The 23,947-nt window shown below is 38.9% G+C and overlaps 1 protein-coding gene across 7 annotated transcripts in view; it reads left to right on the top strand.

Annotated features, from left to right (window-relative positions):
- Nucleotides 1–367: 367 nt before the first annotated feature.
- LOC114467065 (potassium voltage-gated channel subfamily KQT member 2-like) overlaps nucleotides 368–23,947 on the top strand; it is a 43,363-nt gene continuing 19,783 nt past the window's right edge. For 6 of the 7 annotated variants that reach the window (XR_003674489.1, XM_028453073.1, XM_028453068.1 and 3 more), the window contains exons 1-8: nucleotides 368–708; nucleotides 15,954–16,044; nucleotides 16,126–16,252; nucleotides 16,933–17,108; nucleotides 21,382–21,507; nucleotides 21,614–21,724; nucleotides 23,321–23,416; nucleotides 23,636–23,730. Coding sequence is in view for 6 of the 7 variants with exons in the window: in XM_028453073.1 (XP_028308874.1) it covers nucleotides 416–708; nucleotides 15,954–16,044; nucleotides 16,126–16,252; nucleotides 16,933–17,108; nucleotides 21,382–21,507; nucleotides 21,614–21,724; nucleotides 23,321–23,416; nucleotides 23,636–23,730 (1,115 nt within the window). In the remaining variant the exon portion in view is untranslated. Of the gene's footprint in view, nucleotides 709–15,953; nucleotides 16,045–16,125; nucleotides 16,253–16,398; nucleotides 16,406–16,932; nucleotides 17,109–21,381; nucleotides 21,508–21,613; nucleotides 21,725–23,320; nucleotides 23,417–23,635; nucleotides 23,731–23,947 lie in introns of all 7 variants that reach the window. The other variant, XM_028453069.1, reaches the window with a different exon arrangement.

Raw genomic sequence — 23,947 nt, forward strand, 5'->3', positions numbered from 1 at the left:
CATGGGTAGTACAGCAGGTGGGATACACCATTCACCAGTTAAATTCAGGAAACAAAAATACACAGATTATTTTTTGGTAAACAGTAGGTTTGAAAATGATTGGATAATATATGTTTTATAAATATTACTTATTGCGGTTAAAAAGCTTCCATGCAGTGGTGTAATTAGTCAATAATGGCCATTAGATGGTGGGATCATATATTAAAGTCAGTCTCTCTCTCTCTCTCACACACACACACACACACACACACACACACACACACACACACACACACACACACACACACACACACACACACACACACACACACACACACACACACACACACACACACACACACACACACACACACACACACACACACCATCGGTTCGGGCTCAGACAGCTGCTGGTCAGACTGGTCTTGACTTTAGAATGGTGCAGAAATCTCTTAACGGGGGGGTCTTCCCAGCTCAAGCCGGAGATAAGAAGCACAAAGTGGGCTTTGTCGGCCTGGAGCCCGGAGCTCCGGAGTCCAGTCGGGACGGGGCGCTGCTGATCGCGGGCTCGGACAGCACCAAGCGGAGCAGCATCCTCCGCAGATCCGGATCCGGCACCGGGAGACCCAGAGCGGCCAAGAAAAACGCCAGTTACCGGAAACTCCAAAATTTCCTCTATAATGCGCTGGAGAGACCGCGGGGCTGGGCGTTCATCTACCATGCTTATGTGTGAGTATGTGCGGGGTGTGAGGGTCCTGCTCTCAGCCTGTCTGTCTGTCTGTCTCTCTGTCTGTCTGTCTGTGGGACTTTTACACTGAAAGTCATGATAGAAGGAGGAGGGCCGCATTTCACCTGCAGAACTAACTGTGATCCATCATCATCACCTCATAATGGTGAGTCAGTAGTAGTACAGGGTAGTGGTGATGGGCCACGCCTGCAGTGGACTGTGTGTGTGCAGGAGTTGGGATCATTCAGTGGAGTCAGCAGCAGCTTATGTTGCGGCAGCGTTCAGCACCAGCTCTGTGGACAGCTCCAGTACTTTGACTAATGTGTGCGTGTGTGTGTGTGTGTGTGTGTGTGTGTGAGGTCACAAAAGTCTCTGCTCAGAGTTGATGTCAGACATTTGACGATCAGTGATGCTGTCATAGATCTTCTGATGTTTCATCTAAAGACAGTGATTTACATCCAGGCAGGAAATATACAATTGTAGCTATTGTGTCTTTGTAAAAAGGTTCATTAGGTGTTATATACAGTATTTGGCTTCGATTGAGATTCTCCTTGAGTTTTAATGATAGGGTGGGACGATATACTGAGTTCACAATACGATACAATAGACGATAATGGGCTCACGATAACGAGTCGATGCAATATTTTTAGAAAGGAAAAAAATAACCTTGCTTTTTATTTGACCTTAACTCTGGAAACACTTGCATATTTACTCTGGGCATGAACTCAATATGAATTAAAAATAAATAAATAGGAGCAATTTTTCCTATAAAATGAAAAAAAAAAGTGCCACTTTGCAAATACTACACAAAACAGATGAAAACCAAATCTTGTCCTCATTATAACCTCAACAAATATTGCTATTCATGCTCTGTAATCTTACAAACTCACTCTGAGTATGCGCTGGAGTTCAACTCAACAGGTCTATAAAAAATATAAACAATGACAATCTGTGGGATATTTCATCAAAGTGCAGGTCTACGGGTTAAACCTGGTTTACCCAAGTCGTCCGTGGCCACACTGGCTTTTCTTCTCAGCTTGAGTGTTTTTGATGAATAGTTTCTTAGTGCGCTGATGGTTGTGACACTGCTGCAGGTCACATCCAACACTGCAGCCATTGCCTCTGTGCAGGTGAGCATTTACATTTCTAAATATTAAACCCAATATCTCCACATCGAATAAGCAATGGAGAGGAATAACTCCCTTTAAAGAGAGAGAAAACTACAGCTGAACCAGACTCAGAGTTGGTTATAGACTTCTGCCTTGATTGGTCAGGATTTGTGGAAAGGAAGGAAAGAGAAGAACATGAGCGAGAACCTTCATCTCTTCCAACATGGTTCCATCAAGTTTGTCTAAGCCTTAAGTCAAAATGTAGTCATCAGCATTATTTCAGTTATACTATAGTATAGTGTTAGTCAATTAAATTACATTAGGATTTTAATCGGCTAAATCATTGACAGTCAGGTATTAATGTTTGTAAATACAGTACACGCAGATTTGATGTAAACAATGCATAAGATCATATGATCACATGAGTTCTGATTGGATTTAGTTCAATGTGACGATTATAATTTAGTTATTATTAGCTGACAAAATTTCAATATATTTTGATATTGTTTTTGTCCACGTTTGTTTTTTTGTTTTTGTTTGTTTGTGTGTGTTTTTTAAAAAGAGTCATTGTCCGGTTATTGTTGCTTAAAAAAACGTAGTTGACAAAAACCATAACAAAAAATCTTGGTAAAGAAATCTAACAATGGTCAAGAACCTAATGGGTTTTCTGTTGACTTAACATTATATAACACAATGGAGTTTTATGACCAATATAAATGTGTTTTAGATGCTTTTTACAGAATTCTACAGTACTTTGTTGTGTGTGTTTCCACTCCAGCGGGGTACATACCCCCTCGCATAAAAACCAGCTAAGCTTTAGAATATTGAAAATATGTATTACAAATTTGCTGCAAAGATGAATGGAATATTATAAAAAAGATATACATCAACATTTGCTACAAGGTGGTTAATAGTATGGGCATTATGGGCTGTTTCCTTTCCTTCTTTCTTTTTTAGGGAGGTTTATGATAGAATTATACCATTGAGACTTCAGGCTTACTAATGCATCGATGCAGTAGCTTAACTGTAGGAGGTACCGGTACATTGTTATTTGTCCTAAGTCGGTCATCTTGGAAAGGTCCTGGAGGTTCCACTTTGTTCAATGTTCTGAAATGGAGCAGTATATGTTCCTGTTTTCAAAGTCAGGTTTGTGCCAAATTGGAGAGAACGTACTTGGTTTTAACGAGGTCTTTCTAATCTCCTGGGCTTTCTGTGCACAGTTAAGGTGAAGGCGACCACTGACTTGTTGTAGCAGTCATGGTGTTAGAGAGGGGCAGTGCTAAAGGGAAAGTCAGAGAGTTTAATGTCATTTGCACTGACGTTGTTCTATTTTTAACCTGGTGTTGAGGTCCTGCTTTGGATGTGACCATCTTGAAATGTTTATATTATTATTTTGTTCCTAGCATAGGTTTTTGTAATTGCAGAATCCAGTCTGCGTGTTTCAGTGGGATCATGGAGAACACTTTATTATTATTATTATTTATTTTGGGTAAACACTTTGACTGCAGCAATTTGGCCAAGGAGAGAGATAAGGAATATTATTCCATTTTGCAGATCTGCTGTTATTGAAGTTAAGGTGTGTTAATTCATTTCAATTTGTTGATGATTTTGTACCCAGATGTTTAATAACATCTGTGGTGGGAGGGTAATGTGGGTTTGGCCTGCAGGATTCAATGATCGTCTTGTTGCAGGAAGAAGAGTTGATCTAGACCAGTTCATAGAATAGTCACATATTTGTGGAAAGTCATAAAGGCATTTGTAACTATTGTCTTGCTCCCTAAAATATGCAGAGTCTGCAAAAATACCCCCTTGCAGAACAATCTTTTTGCAGCTCTGGCTCAATGCCTGTTTTATTCATTATTCATGCACATCACTCTACGGTTATTCACTCAACTCTTTGCTTCCATTCAGCTAAATTACAAACCTATGTGCACCAGGTCTGTCCTATACACAAAACGAAGCATTGGACTAGCACAATGATAATATTGAATAGTTACTTGATTGTGAAGCTTTCTAATCCATCAGGGTTTCCTTTATATGTCGATCTTCTGTGGTCTCGTTTGTGATGCATTTATAGGATCAATAAGTGGAACATGAGTATATCCGGATTACTCAGTTCAGAAGCTTCTGGATCCCCCTCTATTGGTCTTAGTCATGACTTTTAGTTTTGCCATCGGTAAATCATTAGCACATGGTGACATAAACCTTGCCAATAGTTCAAGCTGTGAAGCATTTTGTGTGATACAGCCGGCGTCTGTTCTGACGAGTTCAAAACCCGTGAGATAAATCTCAGAGGTGCTGTAACTCAATTCATCCAACTCATATTATTTAACTGATTCCAGTATGTTTTATCATAAAAACCCCCATATTTTTGTATATTTGTCTCTTATTTTGTTGTTTTTTGAAAATGTGGTTTTATATGTTTTTCTTGTAACTTTCTATTTTTGCAATCATTTGCCGTAGATTTGTTCTGTCATTGAAAAACACCTTTCAGTTGGACTTTGATAGTAGCTTCTAACTTAGACACATTACAATTTGACTTTTAGTCGACTATATCTTAATGTAATTTTAATGTCACACAATACAGAAACCTCCAACGGACCAACTAATAATTTATTTGGGACTAACTTGAGCATTTACTTTGGAGGCCACCAGTTGCCCATGTCTGCTCTACAGCTTTAAAATGACAAAAATCGACCAGTTCTGCACAAAACTGTAACAAGTTTGCCTGAAAACATTGAAAAAAGAGAAGTATTTGATCCCACAGCGGTGAATTAAAGGACTGAAGTTTGTCATAGAGGCAGATTGAGGACAAAAGGTTGCTTCTGTTCTTTTTGCTGAGCTCGCCATCAACAGACAAACTAAGGACGTTACAAAGAAAGGACACGAGCAGCAGAATGTAGCTCCAACCCAGTGATTGTAGTGAAATTGACTAATTATTATGGTCCTAATTCATGATTTTTGTATTTTACTTTGATGCTGCAATACTATTTTATTTATTTTTATTAGTGATGCCATTGGCCATTATTAGTAACTTGCTTCATGACATGATTTTAAAAGATGTATTGGTCTCTTTGGAGAGTGCAGGTTGAGGTGATGCCAGTGGTCTGATGGAGGCTAATCACGTGACTCTTTAACTTTGTGTTTTTTGGTTGAAAATTGCTGCATCTTCCTCATCCCACTATGGTAACGATAGAGTTTTATATATTATACAGTGCAAAATACCACCAGTCCAGCATGTACAATGATGTCAGTGTTGCACATAATTAAAGATGCCATCTGCGTAACAAAATGATGAAACCCACATCCAAAGCTATACACATACATGCATGAATAGAAATGATTATTGCTATAGGTTTTAATGACTTCTGACTCAGAAATACTTCAATGGGATTTGAATTTGTAAAGTGCAAAAAGTATTTTTGTAGCTTTTGTTAATAATTGACCTTTTAATGTAATATAGCAGTAGTGCTAAACATAAACGTAGGGTGGAGGTTTATTCAGACTGTCACCAAAACCTTTATATAGTTATCTAATGTAATTTCAAATCACAACTTATTACCAGTTCTTTTGCTGATCATCTGTCTTTTGAAAGCATAGAAGTAGTAACAAAAGAGCAGTTTACAGACACCCTAAGTCTTTAGGAGTCTCCTGCCTATTAATAGCATCTCCCAGATGTCTGCAAATTATGTAAAATCCACCAGAATCCTGAGGAAGCTTCCATCATTTTTAGTTTCAGTTGGATTAGAGATTGATGTTTACTTTAGTAAAGTTTTTCTCTACCTTCTTCCCGGATATTTTAATTGAACATCTCAGAGGACAGAAAACAAGAATAGTATAACTTCAATGAGCTTTATTCTCTTTACAGTTTCAAATACGCACACAGCTTTCTATGTCTGTGTGTTTCTCTGTTCTCTGTGTATCTCTATCTGTGTCTGCGTCTATTTGTGCATCTTCATGGCTGCGCCCTCCATGTGTCTGGTACAACCGTGTCTTAGCCATATATCACAGTGCAGTCTAGCTCTCGCCGGCTGCTGACCTTGAGGTCATGAAAACAGTTCACAGTTGTGTGTGTTCAAACCAAAGCAACAAAGTGTCAGGGCCTCCCAAAATAACATTGAAAAATACAGAAATAATCTTCTACATTTAATCTTGGGATTTCGTAAATGTGTGACGCAGTGGTATTGTTTCAATAGTTTTTGGTTATCTGTAAGTTCAGGTTCATTTGTCAGTTGGTTCATTATTTTTATTCCTGTCAGTGTAGTTTTAAAAAATATAATGTATGGTTGACCATGTGCTCTGTTAGTTCTCAGTTTTGTCTTTGTTGGTAATAGCTTCCTGACCGTGTATTGATTTCATGTTCTGTCAGTATGCTTGTGTGATGGACGTCCCTCCTTTACCTCATGTTCATACTCAGGAGTTTTCCATCAGCTCTTCACCTTCCCCATATTTAACGTCTGCCTTAGCTCTGAACAAGTGTAGGTTCGTTATCCGTGTGTTGCCTTTTCCCACCATTAGTGTTTACATTTAGTTTATTCAGTCGTTTGCACGTTAGTGTCTTTGTCAGCTTATAATATTTGCTAATACACTGCTCATACATAATGGAAGCCCAGATTGCTTTGATAGCAGCCTTCGGGTCATCTTTATTGTTGGGTCTAGTGTCTCTCACCTTCCTCTTGACAATAACCCATAGATTCTCTATGGGGTTCATGTCAGGCCAGTTTCCTGGCCAATTAAGCACAGTAACACCATGGTGATTGAACCAGCTTTTGGTACCTTTGGCAGTGTGGGCAGGTGGCAAGTCCTGCTGGAAAATGAAATCAGCATCTTCATGAAGCTTGTTAACAGAAGGAAGCATGAAGTGCTCTAAAAATTCCTGGTATATGGCTGAGTTGACTGTGGACTTCAAAAAACACTGTGGACGACACCAGCAGATGACTGGCAGCCCAACTCATCGCACACTGCAGAAAGTTCACATTGGACTTCAAGCAACGTGGATTTTAAGCCTCTCCTCTCTTCCTCCAGACTCTGGGACCTTGATTTGCAAACGATATGCAAAATTTACTTTCATCAGAGAACATAACTTTGGACCACTCAGCAACAGTCCAGTTCTTTTTCTCCACAATCCAGGTAAGACGCTTTTGACGTTGTCTCTGGTTCAGGGGTGCTTCCTTCTGCTAACAAGCTTTATGGAGATGCTGATTTCATTTGGCACCTGCCCACACTGCCAAAGGTACCAAAAGCTGGTTCAATGACCATGGTGTTACTGTGCTTGATTGGCCAGCAAACTGGCCTGACCTGAACCCATAGAGAATCTATGGGTTATTGTCAAGAGGAAGGTGAGAGACACTAGACCCAGCAACAAAGATGACCTGAAGGCTGCTATCAAAGCAGTCTGGGCTTCCATTACGCCTGAGCAGTGCCACAGGTTGATCACCTCCATGCCACGCCACACTGATGCAGTCATTCATGCAAAAGGAGGCCCAACCAAGTACTGAGTGCATTGAACATACTTTTCAGAAGCCTTACATTTTTATTTCTAATAACTTTTTTTATTGATCTTATGTAATTTTCAAATTTTTTGAGACATTGAATTTTGGGTTTTCATTATCTGTACGCCATAATCATCAACATTTCAAGAAATAAAGTCTTAAAATATTTCACTCTGTCATGAGCCTATATCATATATGGGTTTGACTTTCTGAAATGAGTGACACAAAATATTGAACATTTTCATGATGATCTAATTTTTTGAGACATACGTACCTATATAGTGCACACTGGACAAGAAGGCAAAGCAAATTTATTTGTGTACACATTTCCTACAAAAGGCAATTTAAAGTGCGACAGCACAGACTTTTTTCACAAGAAAAATGCGATTATGTGATCTGAGTGCCATATTTTATATATTTTCCTGCAATCTTTGTTGTCATTTTGTGTGTGTTTTATTTTGGTAAATATATATATTTTTTGTGTGTGTATTGTTGGTGTATGTGAGGTATCTACGGGAATAAGATCTCTGCCAATCATCCACACAATAAATGTGTCACTACGTGAGGAATGTGATCTATACTGTACATATCATATCATATCATATCACGGGAGCAGGTATAAATCAATCAGTTGAGTAGTCTTTTCTGCACCCTTTTCTTCTTTGCATTCTTTGTCTTAGTTGCAGTCTAAATTTAGCGTAGCGTATGTTTGGCCAAGCGATGTGCTGAGTAGAGCAGATCAATGTTTCTTTATCTGCAGCTCAGGGAGGAGGTGCAGGTTTTTCTTCCCCAACAACGGGCCACATCAGCCTGATTAATCAATGGTCACGTTTCCACTGACGTCGTCTGGATACAAGCTGACTTGCTTGGATGTTTGCAGGACGGAGTGAGATTTCTCGCTCCAGTTGCTGTTTTTGTCACAGGTATACAGAAGAACTCAAATGCAACGCAGGAAGGAGTAGACTGAAGATTGAATAAACGGGCCCCGCACAAAACCAGGAAGACAACTGAAATATTCCCCACTCGGATTTGTTATTTAATAACCACTTTAATAATCACACTCAGGAACTCTCAATACTTTCTAGGAGTTTGAAGTCTCTCTTAACGGGTTGACCATCTAGCAAGAGACTGACAGAACAGAGGGAGTATAAGTAACCTCCTCCAACTTGACGAGGGAATGAGGAGCAGCTGTGGAGAGCAGGAAAACTGGGCAGGAACAGGCAAAATTAAGGAACAGGGAGTGAATAAGGAGGTAAACCATAACTAACTAAGCAGACTCATGACAGTTTTATAGTGCACTGAGGTGTTAGAGAATAGCCTCAGGGTATCAACCACATCTAACATTCGGTGAATCCCAAAATTGTCAGAGTAAACTGTCATTTAGAAAAAAGCAATACTTCATCTTTGATTTGCTACTCGGAGATATCATTTTGTTCTCTTCAAAGCAGAATGTATTTACTGTCATGCTCATGCTTTCAAAATGTTACATAAATTGGATTGGGGGTCATTAGGGATCAGGGTAAACGGATTCAATCTTCCAGTCTGTTGGAGCATGGAGACTAAACATGTAGGTCTTTAGTTTTTTGTTACTCTAGAGTTGGCAAACAAATTGTTACAAATAAATCTTCAAAACCGGTTGTTCAGTTGATTGTTAAACATTAGGCGGCTAACTGTGCTGGCAATTATTGGAGTGCTGCAGGAGGCAGGTTCTGTGCCTCTCCTTCATCAGCAAGCGTCCTCATTAATAGCTACTAATGAGCTATAGTATAAGGCAAGGTCAGAGCTGGAGAGTGGCAGAAAGTGATCCTAAGTCAACATCTCATTGTTGTGAAGACCATAAGATATAAGTCTAGCCTTTGGGATGGATTGAGTTTGGCTGAAAACCCAAGACAATATAGACTGTAATACATCAGGGAATGCAGCGTAACATAGGTTACATTCAGGCCGCAGGTCATAATGCACAATTCTGATTTTTGAGGAATCTACTTTTATTTTTTTTTCAATTGTGTGTGCTTGTTGATATTACCCATTCAATTTAATTTTATTAACTAAATGCAACCTTTAAAGGGTAACTAATACCCAAACTCATTAATTCCTGCTGAATTCCTATGTATTTGAGCTTTAAGTAGTGCTGTTGATTGATCCTAGTGTTTGAATTTTACGTATTTAGTTGTATAATGTCAGAGTGACTGCCCTAAACTCTGCTGTGATCATTAGTTATAACTTATCATCACCCTGCATTGTGTTCAAGTGCTAATTTTTCTTTGAAGTTTGTTTTAATAAAGTTCACTTTACGTACAGGTAGACAATTGAGGGACCCATGCAGCATTGCCAAAAACGAGTGGTCATCCGATGTGCCTTCCTGGCCCGATGTTTAATGGCCAGACATTTATACATATCTGATAGAAAAACCCAGTGTATATACTAAAGAAAACCTAAAAGCATACAAGTCTCTAGATAATTATATCCTGGATTAATCTCACCAAACATTCTCTGTCAGAGAGAAGCTGTCCTATGACAGCCGATCACAACACGCTAACTTAAACCAAGTGTTTTCAGCCTCGGTCTGTGCGCGTTCACATAAAAGATGTGAGGAGATGGCAACATCTGACCAATCAGTGGAGAACCTGGCAGGGCGACGTCTTTACAGTGGAGAACCTGGCAGGGCGACGTCTTTACAGTGGAGGAACAGCTTATGATCTTAAACAAATGTCATGAATTCAAAACCATGATGACAGCAAAGAGCGACAGTGTTAGTTCAGCGCACCAGGAGGCAGAGCTTTTATACTCGCTCAGATTTGATCCACTTCATAACCTAGTCCCGACCAGGTTAGGTCTTTAGCTTTAGCTTAAAATTAAAATTATGAATAACTAAAATCCATAATTCAGACCAAAAACAACACTGTTGTTACAGAAAAGGCAGGAATGAAAGAACCCAGACAGGAAGCTGCTGACAATGTTATATATGATAATATTTATGATATTAATCTATTGGATGATAAACGGACAGCGCTCAGTTTCACTTTATTACAGCACACATGTTTTTCTATTCAAGTAGACCTATTTATCACACACACACTGGGATGAGAGCGCATTGTTTCACAGTCTGTAGTATGTTCCTGCTGATGCGGTCAGCCTCTCTGAATGTATTAATGAATTAATGACCTCACCCGTCCACGCATTTGAATACACAGGCTTCATCAGCTGACTGTAGCATCGATTATATTTAGACATCGATGTCTAAATATTCTCTCCCCTGTCAGCTGTCAGATCAGATCCACACAGTGACGTGTTCACACATCACCTTTGATTGGACTGCTCGCTTTCTAAGAGAACTGATTGGTCAGGAGGCGGGACTTTAGCACTTGCTCAGATCCTAGCCCAGGGGTCACCAACCTTTCGCAAACTGTGAGCTACTGTAAAGTTACAGGATAATCTGAAGGGCTACCAGTTAGATATACTACATTTAAATAAATACTACATTTTCACAGTTTCACTTTAATTAAAGGGTTTAGATAATAAGGAAAACTAGCAATTACTTAAATAAATATTTCAACATGCAGCACTTTTTTCCTTAATCCATGCAATTGTTTCACTTTCATTACATTTCATAGGAAATCTTTATGTTCTTATTAGCTAGTCTCTAACTAAAAACGTTTTAACTAATCGTAAAACATGTCAAATTTGTACAATTTAACAATTTTGAAATTTTTCAGAAAAATCCACTTTGCATTTTTTTTAAAACACATCAGCAGCTTCTTTAAAGGTCCAGTATAATTTAATATAATAGTTTTCACACATCTCCAATTTTTATAAGAACCCCAACAACATAGTATTTCAGGTTTATTTTCCCAAAGTTGACTCTTTACAAAATGTGTAATAACACGAGTGGGAGGAAAAACAACTTTTTCAACTTTGGCTCTCTGAATGAGGAATGTATATAACTGTAACAAAACCATTATAAAGTGCATTTTTCATAACACTGCCCCTTTAACAAAATCCTACATGCAAAACTTAAACAAATTTGTCTCAAAGTCTCATTGAAAATAAACCTTTAAACATGGTAAATTTAATACAAAAACGTATCAAGTGCAGCATATACAGTATTCAATTGAAGAGGTCTGAGTGCACCTCTTATGGTCCATGCAGGCTAACTGGTGCCCGCGGGCTCCATGTTGGTGACCCTTGTCCTAGCTAGAACAAAACCTGCTCCCGACCAGGCTGGTCGTTCAGCCTAAGTTAACATGGCGATTTAGCTCTGTAAGACGTTAGCGAGCTTTGCAGTCCAGCACACATTGATTAAATCCTGGAAGTTAGCACGATAAGAGGTAATCTAGCGTCGGCCCTAGATGCTTACAGCAACTTGTTATGAACAGGCAGGTAGGCGGGCCGCTGCACTCCTGTTAACAAAGATTTCTGTGTAACTCCGCGTATACTGATCAGTTTCAAAGGATGAGAAATCTCTACATTAAAATCATCTATTCTTTTGAACAGGGTGCCCAATTTTGTGCAATCAACAACGCAACACGATGGGCATTGTGTTGTTTTTATACAAAAACAAAAGTGTTTCAATCGCGTGCCGATGCTAGTAGAATGCAGTTCTCCGGTTGTTTTGCACCGAGCCTGCGTGCGCATACACCTAATTTAGTATGCATACGTCACATGAAATGGGTTTATTTTGGCTTCAAGAATGTTGAGTGGGAACAGCTACAGTGCACGCCCACTGGTGTATGTACAGACACATCATGTATGTATCCCCGTCTGTCTCTGCTTGTGCGCGAACGTGCATGTACTTCTTTTTGCCGTGTGTGCGTCTTCATTGTTTATGTGTTGTGTGTGTGTGTGTGTGTGTGTGTGTGTGTGAGGTGGTGTTCTGAGACTCATGGTGGGAGTAGAGCAGGGGCTGTTTGTGAGTGATATAGTGTCTAGTAGTTGAGCAGTCAGCGCTCTGTCACTGCCAGCACTGTGCGCTGCCTGACTGGGCATGTCTTACTGCTTCAGTAATGCCCAATGCCATAATCAAGGCATTTTTTAAAATTTCCCCTTAGAGGCAGGTCAGCAGAAAGCAGTGGTTTAGTTACTATTTAACATAAAGAATAACTAAACCCTTGCTTTCTGCTTAAAGTGACCCACATGCACAAAAGAGGTCAAGCGGTAATATGCTATTACATTGGCTGTTTATGGAAGCAAATATGTAGCCATGTCACCATGAGTGAAAAACTGCAAAAACTGATAATGAATCTATACAACAGGAGTCAGCACCATAACGGTTGACTAATTTAAATTTTTTTTATTTTCTCGCTGCCGCCGATCCTCCTGGAATGCAGATATTATCTAATTTCAATGATGGAAAAGTAGAATAGGAATCGAAAATAAGCAGGACAGTGCCTTGAGTTGCAAACACATGCACGCGAGAACAGCTCTGGGGTCCTAAGCATCACATACAGGCGACTATTCAATCCCACAATTAACATAAAATACATGTTTTTGGACATCAACAGCCTTTGTGCTGAGCTCTTCCAGAGATGTACAAAGCATTCCTTCAAACATGATTCAAAAAACGAAGGCAGATTGTCACATAAAGACTTAACTTTAACCAGTCAAGCACAAACTGCTGTAGAATCAATAATGCATGAGATGTGAACACACACATTTGTTGCTATGAAGGACTGACCTCAAACTGACTTCACAAATTGAACTGGACGGAGGCGATGCAGAGTGAGAGTGAAAGTGCAAAGTAATTCTTTTGACATTTTGCCTGCTTTAATTTCTACAACAACAAAAAACAAAACAATATGGCTTAGGGAAAAGGTCAAAAGGAATTAAAGTTAATCCAATGACTACATTGCTGCAGGATAGCATTGATCACTGCCACTTTATGCTCATTGGATCAAATCCAGAAGCAGGAGCCAAGAGTTTCATGTGACTATAGAGAACTGCAGTTGCAGAAGAAATAATGGGCTGCAGCTGAAAAGCAAAACATTTTTCACAGGTCGAGTAAAGATGCTAATGAAGAGTGAATGAAGCAAAATAGACGTTTAATGCACAGCTTTGCTTACATATAAGGATAGATTCAGTTTACATACAGAGAAAATGTATGTACTAGTGATGAGTTAGGTTTGATCTATCATTTCGGGAGGGAATTGTAGCTATAGCCTCATCAGTCAGATTACAGCAAATTATTGCTTTCATTTCTGTTTTTTCCCAAGTATGTTCACTTTCAATTTACTGTATATGTTATCAAATATTGTAAATGTATTTAATTGCTTAGTCCATGCATGGGTAACTGGCAGCCCGGGTGTCACATGCGGCCCGCTGTTGGTTTAATATATACACATATCGACTCAAAAACACAAAACATGTCTGAAAATACACAAATTGTTACACAAAAATATCCATAAAATCCATCCATCCATTTTCAGACCCGCTTTGTCCTATTTCAGGGTTGCGGGGGTCTGCCGGTAACACACAGACAAACAACCACTCACACTCACCTCCACTCCTACGGGCAATTTAGAGACTCCAGTCAACCTATCAGTCATGTTTTTGGATTGTGGGAGGAAGCTGGAGTACCCAGAGGAAACCCACGCAGCAAGGAGAGAACATGCAAACTCCACAGAGAAAGGAGCTAGGTGCTGTGTCAGCGGCTGTGTGAACCACTAAGCCACTACATAACATAAAATACATAAATATGATTATATAAAAATTTAATACACAAAATAAAAAATACACATAAATGACACGTTTTTATTTAAGGAAAAATACAACTCGAGCCGTTAGGGTTAAGGGACTTGCTCAACATCCCACAGTGATGACCCAGGTTGGATTCAAACCACCTTGCACAAAACCACTACAAAAACACAGAGTGAGAGAAAAATATATAAATTGAGCTGACAATTATAACAGCAGGTGTTTTTCAGCTGTTTGCTGTAATCCCACTTCCTCTTTTGGAAGTAGTACAGCTGTCTTTACATTAATTTCTAAATTAGGTGCATCATTAAGTTTGCTTGAATTAACAGAGGAAGGAGCTGTCATGCCTTCACTTTTTATCACCTATAATTGACATTTGTATGTTTGTCACTGTAATTTTAATTGTGCAGAGTCACTTTCATATTTGTGGTGATATATAATAAGCCGTGTACTTGGTCACTAGTTAATTGTAAGCCTATTTCCTGGTAAATTTAACACCGTCTTTGATAGATGAAAATAAAGTGACATTAAAACAAGACGTTCACACTTTCCATTGTTGTCTCTACAACATCCTGCCATCTTTTTCTACCCAAGACTCATTTTTCTTTTCATCCTAGTTTGTGTTGACAATAATCTGTTGATCTGTTAATACATTTCACTTGTAAGTAAACGTCACCTGCTAAATAGCTCTCCATAATGATTGCTTCGTTAGGCTTTCTCATGACTTCAACAGCAGGAGTTCCTTATACTCATCTAACCTAATGGTTCTTTCATTGCATTGTCCATAATTTTATTTCAAACTGTCTTAGTGCAGGGTGAGCTGTAACACCTGATCATGTGCTCAGGAAACACTTGATCACATTCCACAATACGTTTTCTGCAGTCTCTGCTGGTTCCATCGGCATCTTTAAAAAAAAAAAAAAAAAAACACCCTTCCCAGTATTGGGTTTCATTGCACTCTCCATTAGCACTGCTTTGGATTTCTTCCAGAACAATCTTATCTACAGGATGTCCCTGAGGTGGAGCCCTGTGGAGTATTTTCTACATCAAATTGTATGTTACCATCTATCCAGTCGGACGCTCATCTGATTGTAGGTGGGATAGGGCTTTGTCAAATGATTTCCATCTAATCTGATTTATTTCCCTCAATCAAGCTTAACTTCCAGGACTTCCAGGATCTGCTAATAATTTCACTGCCTGGTTTGTCCGTTCCTGTGAGGATCATCCTCTCTTACACTTTATGCACAGCAAGGCAGTGTGAGGCGAGCTTTCACACAAACACAATTCACTTTATAAGGGCTACGGGTTTTTTGTTTTCATTGTTTGCTTCCACTTGGCACATTTGTGTGTGAAAGCTAACCTGAACCAAAAAAGCTAACGCTAATCTGAGTCACATCACTTTCAAATGCACCCCGGAGTATTTTTCTGATCGTGGAAAATGCAAATGTCTATTGAGAGACTTTTTACGTCCGTAGCCAGTACGTGTTTAATATCACCACATACAAGCTGCTGATGTAAGGCAAGCAGGACTCGTCACTTCAAATGTGTGAAAAACTCATCATCCTTGCCCAGTTAAACTGAGCACAGTACACTGACTATAGCTTATTGTTGTAAAATGTGAAAGTTTGCCTCCAAACCAGGTTAATATAATACATGTTTTTATTAGTTTAATCAGTGGCTGATACTTCTCAGAAAACTTTTTACTGGTTCCGGTATGTTCTAATCCACCTCATTCCTGGAAGAGTTTCTCTTGAAGAGATTATGAGCCCAACTTCCTGTGTGATTGAAGAGATGGCGGTCATTGATGAAATTATAGACATCCATTATTTCTTAAATACCATTAGATTGAGAGAACAGCAAAAAAGTGGTTAGTTTTAATCTTTTATGTAATACACCCACCATCATTAAGTAATGGGGATTAATAAATAAAAAAAAAACATATCTCATCTCTTCCAGCTTCCTTTTGGTCTTTTCCTGTCTCATCCTCTCCGTCTTTGCCACCATCAGAGAGTTCAAAAACAGTTCTGAGAGTGCCTTGTACATTTTGGTGAGTATTCATTTTAATGCTCTACTCCATATAGATTCATGACATGATGGAACAGTCTTTTTGTTTGGTTGTGTTCCACAGGAAATTGTGACCATCGTAGTGTTTGGAGTGGAGTACATAGTGAGGATATGGGCGGCTGGCTGCTGCTGTCGATACAGAGGATGGAGAGGCAGACTAAAGTTCGCCAGAAAGCCTTTTTGTGTCATAGGTGAGAAAACGTGCTTCATTTAAAATGTAGTACCTAGAATCAAGTGCATTCCTTTCATAAACGATGACTTATCACAGCAGAAACAACAAAAATGTGTCTGATTTGAGGGGCAGATTATCAACATTCACTTCAGTATTTAGAATAAGGTTTTTTGTATTTCTCGTCATTTTGTCTGTTTTTGGGGTGACTTTGGGTGTTTCTGTTGCCGTCTTGTAATTTCTTCTGTTATTTGTTTGTGTTTTTGTTCTTTATGTTCCATCCATCCATCCATCCATCCATTTTCTGACTCGCTTGCTCCTCCTTTTTTCAGGGTTGCGGGGGTCTGCTGGTGTCTATCTCCCGCTCTCATTGGGCGTTGGGCGGGGATACACCCCAAATACCCCCGCATATTTTTGAATGGTTAGATAAGAAAAAAATGACAAATAGTGCATCTTGGAACACAAAGTATGGATTTATATCAAAACTAAATAGTTAAAATAAAATTGTAAATAATTTTTTCACATGAAAAAATAGAACTTTAACGAATCACCTTCAAAATAGAAATATAGGGTCTCATTATGTTCTGTGTCATTATATATCTATGTGTGGGTTGTAATTCATTGTGATAGTGCGGCTGTAGTTTGCTGTCAAGCGTGTCACTGTATCTCTGCGCTTCTGTGATTGTTGCTGTGTTTCTGCAGACATCATGGTGCTGATTGCCTCAGTGTCTGTGCTGGCGGCGGGATCTCAGGGGAATGTTTTTGCCACCTCAGCCATAAGAAGTCTGAGGTTCCTGCAGATTCTGCGGATGCTGCGAATGGACCGCCGTGGGGGCACCTGGAAGCTGCTTGGATCTGTAGTTTATGCACATAGCAAGGTGACCCCAACCTCCTTTAGTTAAGCCTGTGATTCAGGTCAATCTTCATACAACACGTGTTGCATATCTATGCTGCAAAAACCTTTATGCCATGAGTGTGGACTGGGATTTTAGAATTGCATTGCATTCTTCATCCTTCTGTGTGTTATTCTCTGATGCTCTTGCCAAACAAAGCAACTGTTTCAGGTTGTCCTATTGGCTGTAAAATCAACATCTCAGCAGAATCAAAAACTTCTAGATGTTTTCCAATAGAGCAAATTTAGATGGAGATATGATTATATATATTATTAAGTCAAAAGTTAGTTTCAGTAACCATCCCCATACAACTGAACAGACATCAGTGCTCACAAGCGAAGAAAATACACTCCACCCCGCTGGTAACTCCACCCATGGACTCCACCCCCAGTACCTGTTCTATCGCTTCGTATTGCTGATCTGATGTGTTTGTGACACAATCGACACAGCGGTTGAACAAAACAAATGATTATCACGTTAAAGGTCCCATGTTATGCTATTTTTCACCCATCTCCATTTGTTCTAAGAACCCCAAAAACATTCTATTTGAGGTTTATTTTCCCAAACTTGCCTGTTTTCTAGAATGTATTATATATTCATGAGTGGGCGTGTCTATAGACGTGATACTGACGGCCCGCCCTGAATGTAAACACACATGGTACTCAAAATAATTGATTATTGTTTATTTTTAAAAATATTTATATAATAAAAATAGGTTGGCCAATAGGCCACCACTGCCTGCAGGGCTTCTTCCACACACTTACTGGTGGAGGAGACTTTGTAATGTTTGTCCACACTTTCTGAGGTTTTTTCTCCCTACTGAGCAACATCCTAACTTGAATTACCTGTCTTCGTATGCTCAGGAGGTTGTCGTTCCACTGACATACCAACTGTTTACGTTCCATTAGCAACAATTCCATGTTGATGGTTTGAAAAACATACCATATATATCTTTCTGCTGCCAGCTGGTTCCATTTCTTTGTTAGCTGTTCCACATACAAATGCTGCTTTAGTTTCTCCTTCTCTGCCTGGATCTTCTCAGCTCCTCCCTTGTGTTGGAGATTGTTCATTGTTTTTAAGTGAGATTGCACTTCTTGGCCTTCATTTATCAACCATTCATACGTTCAGATCTGAGAGTACGACGTGCGTTCGACCATATTCACGCCAACTTTGGTATTTATTAATTTTGACGTAAGTGTACGCACGTCAGGTCTAACCTTGTGTACGCAAATCTGAGTGTGTCGATTTGTGGTTCAGCACAGCCAAATCTGACTGAGACTGAAAATAAAGTATTATACAAGCCTCAGCTGTCATTTAAGCATAAGCAGACACACATTCAGAACATAATAAATACAGACAAGGGACATTTAGTAATTTTTAAGATTTTTTTTAAAGCATTTTGTTTGTGAATTTCTTTTAATGTGATATTTATTGCCTAAAACGTGCCGACTGAGGCCGGAATAAACGTCATATCTGTGTGTGTCTCTGGGATCTCTGTTTTGAAGTTGCTCACAGCGCACACAGGGGGGCAGACGTCACCAGCTCAGTAGCTGATTCTCTTCCAGAGAGTGTTTAAATGCGCTTCTTTAATTCCAGTTTTCACACTGTCAAGAAGCACATCTTTGTTTTGCTTCACCTCAGATGTGGGGTTGCCAATTTTCATTTTGGAAAATGTTCTTTTCATGTTTGACCTCAGTGGGCGGGGCCTCCGAAACAGGAGGTCGTAGCATGTTAATGACAATCAAATTCAGCCGCCAGATTTGGTCCTGTCGTACGACCAAATGTGCACTCAAGTTTGCACCCGTTTTTTTTACGCAAGGTTGATAAATGAGGGCCCTTGTGAGTACAAAGTGGGCAACATCAGATCATCCTATTATGCCTAAAAGCTGAGACGCATTGTGTTCAGCTCTCCCCTTCTTTTCTGAAGCATTACAGCTTCTGTTTGCAGTCACCTCTAATTGCTCCTGGACCTGTCTGTGTTTGACCTCTACCTGAGCTTGGGATTCTTTAAGGTGCTGGAGCTTTTTCAGTTTTTAGTTTCATCCTTTACAAGTGTTTGTTCAGTTCACAAATCAGAGAAGTTTGTAATGGCAGGACCAGCAGATGATTGGGGTCCAAAACGAGCAGGTCCTCCTCCTCCTCCTCCTGCCCCTGTGAACTGACTGGCATAGTTTTAAACATGCTAGATACACATAAAAGCAAGGATGTACATGGAAAAAAATACTGCTATATTGATCATTCATACCAATATTTTAGATATCCATTTTTGTTTTCTGAAATATGAATAAAAAGTTATATTTTTGCAAATGATATTAATAGCATTAAAAAAGTCACACATTGACATACATTACAAATCCATGCCTGCAGAGTCTTAAATGTCATTCTATTTCATTTCATTGATTTTTTTTTTTGAGTAGGGACAAGAAAAGAAAAAACAAAAGGAACTATTTTGTGTACAGAAAACTCCAACACAGAAAGACAATCAGAGATGTTCAAAATAATATATAAGATCTATGTACACATGATTGTAATAATGTGTCTGCTCAAAAGAGAGTTGGAAGAAGAAGGACTTATTTAATCCCACCCCCATTTCTTAATCAACATGCTTTGTCATATTTCGCCAATTAAAGTCATCATAATAAGAGGTGGGGCCTCCATGGTTCACCTGTGATTATCCAGCACAAACCACAGATGACCATTTAAATCAAACACGGGCAACTGCGGTCCCAGGTCTAATGCACAAAATGACACCAAATACCCATGATATACAGTAACAAATTACACAAAACTTACTCAAAAAACACACAAGAAGACTACAAAAACACAGAAAAATTATAGAAAATAACATTAAAATTCACAAAAATGACTCAGAGGTTAGAACACAAAATCACGAAAAATACAAATTGATTAAAAAAACTCAAAAAAGAAGAGAAAAGTACAAAATGACAACAAAATACACAAAATGTACTCCAAAATCACAACATTTTTGAACCAATTGACACCAAAGACACACAAATAACAGAAATTCACACAAAACAACAACAAAAACATGATAAATGAGAAGAAAAAAATTTTAATCAAATAACAACAAAAATATTAGAGAAAAATATACAAAATAATAACAAACACAAAATGATTCCAAAAACACAGACAAAGCATTTGTTTTCCCCTGTATTAATGCTTAGAGTGGTGATTATTTTAAAAGTCGACATGAATGTTAATAATGCGTCTTTTTAATCAGACAATCACATTTTTTTATCTCTGATTTAGATTAAAGCCACAAACTTAGTTTCTTTTAAAGTTAATCCAGCCACATGAAAAGCTAAACGTAAATCACCAAACCAGACCATTCTGTACATTCCAATTCAAATGCTTGGATGCTCATATTAATATTAATATTAAGTAATCTGAGCTATTGGAGCTCATCTGTTGTACCAGGCTCTGTGAGAGCACAAATAGTGCAACCTGGGTCCACGGTTGACTACTTTCTAAATCTTTTGCAGGGGTTTTAATGGGAACTAAACACTGCAGATTAGCAACATGTAACATAATGACACTTTTGTCCAGGCTTTGAACAAAATTGCTTTATTTTGTATCATTTTATGTTTTTCCTGATGACTTAAAACAACAATTTTGACTGCCTCTTTTTCTTTGAAGTCTTAATTCCTGTCCACAATGATGAGGGGTTTATTCTATTGTTCAGGGAGGGTTAAGAATTATTAGTTTAACATAATACAAACTGAATCTGGTTGGACTCAAATGAAAGACACCCGACACAGCCTGAGGTTACAATGTTCTTCCACAGTAGAACCCACTAACAGTCATACACATCATAATGAAGTGAGAACACTTTGTTAGTTATCATTAGAGGCACAAATGATTAGTTTATGGGTGATAATAAGACATCTTCTCTTTTACAGATAAAAGCCTCTCAGTCCTGTCATCCCATTGTGTTATTTCAGTGCCACATGATTTCCAGTCCCTTTTCTCTTTAGCCACCCTAGCTCATTTTAATAACTCTAACAAGCTGTGGAAAGTGTGCCGCTGTGCCTGTTTCTGTGATGATGTGCAAAGCAGTGACAGCAGGTCTGTGGCAGCTGTGGAGGCGAGGGAAATAAAGACATTTAGGAATTACTGGTTTGGCACAGAGTGTTCAGGAATGACTTAATAATGTCCAATAAAGTTGCAGAGCATGACGGAGGTGTCCTGAGGCTACTTTTGAGTCCCTGTACCCTTACTGTCTTGTTTTTCTACATAGGAGCTGATCACAGCATGGTACATTGGCTTCCTCTGCCTTATTCTGGCTTCCTTTCTGGTCTACTCGGTGGAAAAAGGCTCCAATGACGAGTTTGAAACCTACGCTGATGCTCTTTGGTGGGGACTGGTACGGCCAAACTCATTGTTCACAGTCTAAAGTGACATAAAAATGACAACCACAACTTCAAATCAATGCACCTACTTTTTTTTATTATTTTTATTTTTTTTATCAGATCACTCTCACTACCATTGGTTATGGTGACAAGGTTCCTAAAACCTGGAATGGTCGCTTGCTGGGAGCCACGTTCAGTATGATCGGAGTGGCTTTCTTTGCTCTTCCTGCGGTAAGTGACTAGTACTTTAAACTGTGTGCAGCCTCTGACAATATTACTGGAGTACTGATCTTATGTTCATATTCATCAAGCATCCATCCATCTTAAAACTGAGGCAGCACAACCTTACGTCTCCTTTAGAAACTTTACAGCAGCATTTTGTTTTAGTATTCAATAGATTTTTTATTTAAACTAGTGTATGGAACTATTCCATCACAGTATCTAGTTAGGACATACATTCACTTGTTTTTCATTGAAAAATACTCCCTTTACTTAGACTATAGAAAACCCTTTATCGTATACGTGTTACAAAATTGTAGTCGCTTGGTTAAAGCAACTGAATTTGAGGCTTTGCTTAAAGCTGATATCTGGAGTTTCTGAGAAACGTCTCAATAAACAGCCTCACTTCCTCCCACTTCCTCTACTAATCTACCAGAAGCCACGCCTCTACTTTTCTGCATGCGCATTGCGGAACATAACAAGGTCGCATCGGGTCGCATTGATATACAGTAGGTCTATGGGTCAGGTAACAGCGAAAATCATATTTACCTGTTTGCTGTTATGACGCGCGGCCTTGTTTCCGTGCACAGTTCCGCATTCACTTTGATTGACAGTCTCAAAAACAGGAAGTCAAAGCCTATTGGCTGGGCGCACTCGGCGATCATTTCCATTTGTATAGGGGTCTATAGGACAAAGGAGGGACTTATATACATTAATGTATATGAATGACCACAGGCAGTAGACCATAGTATAAGACTAGTTTGGTATTTTTTTGCATTTCAAAAGAATCATAAATAAACAGATTTCTAAGATATCAGCTTTAAAGGAATAATTCAATCCATAGGTGTATGGTAACAAAGTAAATGTACATTACTATACTTAAGTAGTTTTTTTGATGATTTGTACTCGTCTTTAGTTTTTTTCTTCAATTTCTTTTACTTTTTTAGTTTAATTCATGCCACCTCGTTACCCAGATTTGAAAAACTCATCAAAATGTCTGGTTTTACCAGGGACCCTGAATGCATCTCAGGAACAAATTAATTGAAGGCGCGGCTTCTCCAGTTCAGTGCTGCGTCAAATTCGTCATCAAAGTGGGAACGCGTCATCAAATTGTAGCGAGGTGTTTAGGCTCGCCCTGCAGTAAGAAAGGAGCAAATCACCCTCTAACTAACGATTGAGGGAATCAATGAAAAAAACACTTTGGGCGTCTGTATGAAGCCCAAATAGCACTTTTCTCTTTTTTAAAGCACAGAAAAGTCGATTTAACTTAACATGGGCTCTTTAAGATAATAGCTTAGCAAATATCAGAATCAGAATCAGAATTAACTTTATTGGCCATGTAATGTATGTTATACACACGAGGAATTGGTGAACTGTGCTCTCTCTGACAATGTAAACATCAAATAATAACAATCAACTAGAAAAAATACAAACATAAATATAAACAGTAGTTAAAGACTAATATGTGCAAAACTAAATAAAATAGTATAACAAGATAATAATAAGATTAGCTGTTATTGGGGAGACTTGGTGAGATTTGAGGATTTCTCTTCTTTTTCGTGTTAGGTTAACAAAAGCCACTTTTTTATGTACATTCTCTCTGTACAGGGTATCCTCGGTTCAGGCTTTGCCCTCAAAGTTCAGGAGCAACACAGACAGAAGCACTTTGAGAAACGACGCAACCCAGCAGCAGGCTTGATCCAGGTACAATTCAGCTTCTCCATAAAATAAACTGATGAGCCAAAGTAACTTCATCACCACTTAGAGTTTATGTGAAAAACACATGTTTATCTTCATCAAAGATGATCTTTGTTTAGTTGTCAGCATCAAAACTGAGAAAAGCTGGAGATTATCCGGCCTTTGGGAAAAATATTTGGGCTTTGAGCTTTAAGATAATCCGGATCTGATTTCTTCCTCATCCAGGCAGCTTGGAGGTTTTACGCCACCAACCTTTCCCGCACTGATCTGCTGTGCACGTGGGATTTTTATGAGCAGACAGTAGCTGTTCCAATGTACAGGTGAGTGATTGAAGAAAACACTGGTGTAGTCACATTTATACAGTTGAATACACACTTATTTTTCAGTCAACGTTTGTGTATTTACTGCTAATTCCCCCTGAAGCACATCATTTAGTATCTGTGAGCCACATACTGATGTGTCGGTCGTGGGTGAACCAGCTTTTTAAGACTGGATTGAATTTCATAGTTAAAGTGGCATGTGATTGGTCAGTATAGC

This window comes from Gouania willdenowi, chromosome 7 (genome assembly GCF_900634775.1).
Source record: "Gouania willdenowi chromosome 7, fGouWil2.1, whole genome shotgun sequence".
Classification (NCBI taxonomy): domain Eukaryota; kingdom Metazoa; phylum Chordata; class Actinopteri; order Blenniiformes; family Gobiesocidae; genus Gouania; species Gouania willdenowi.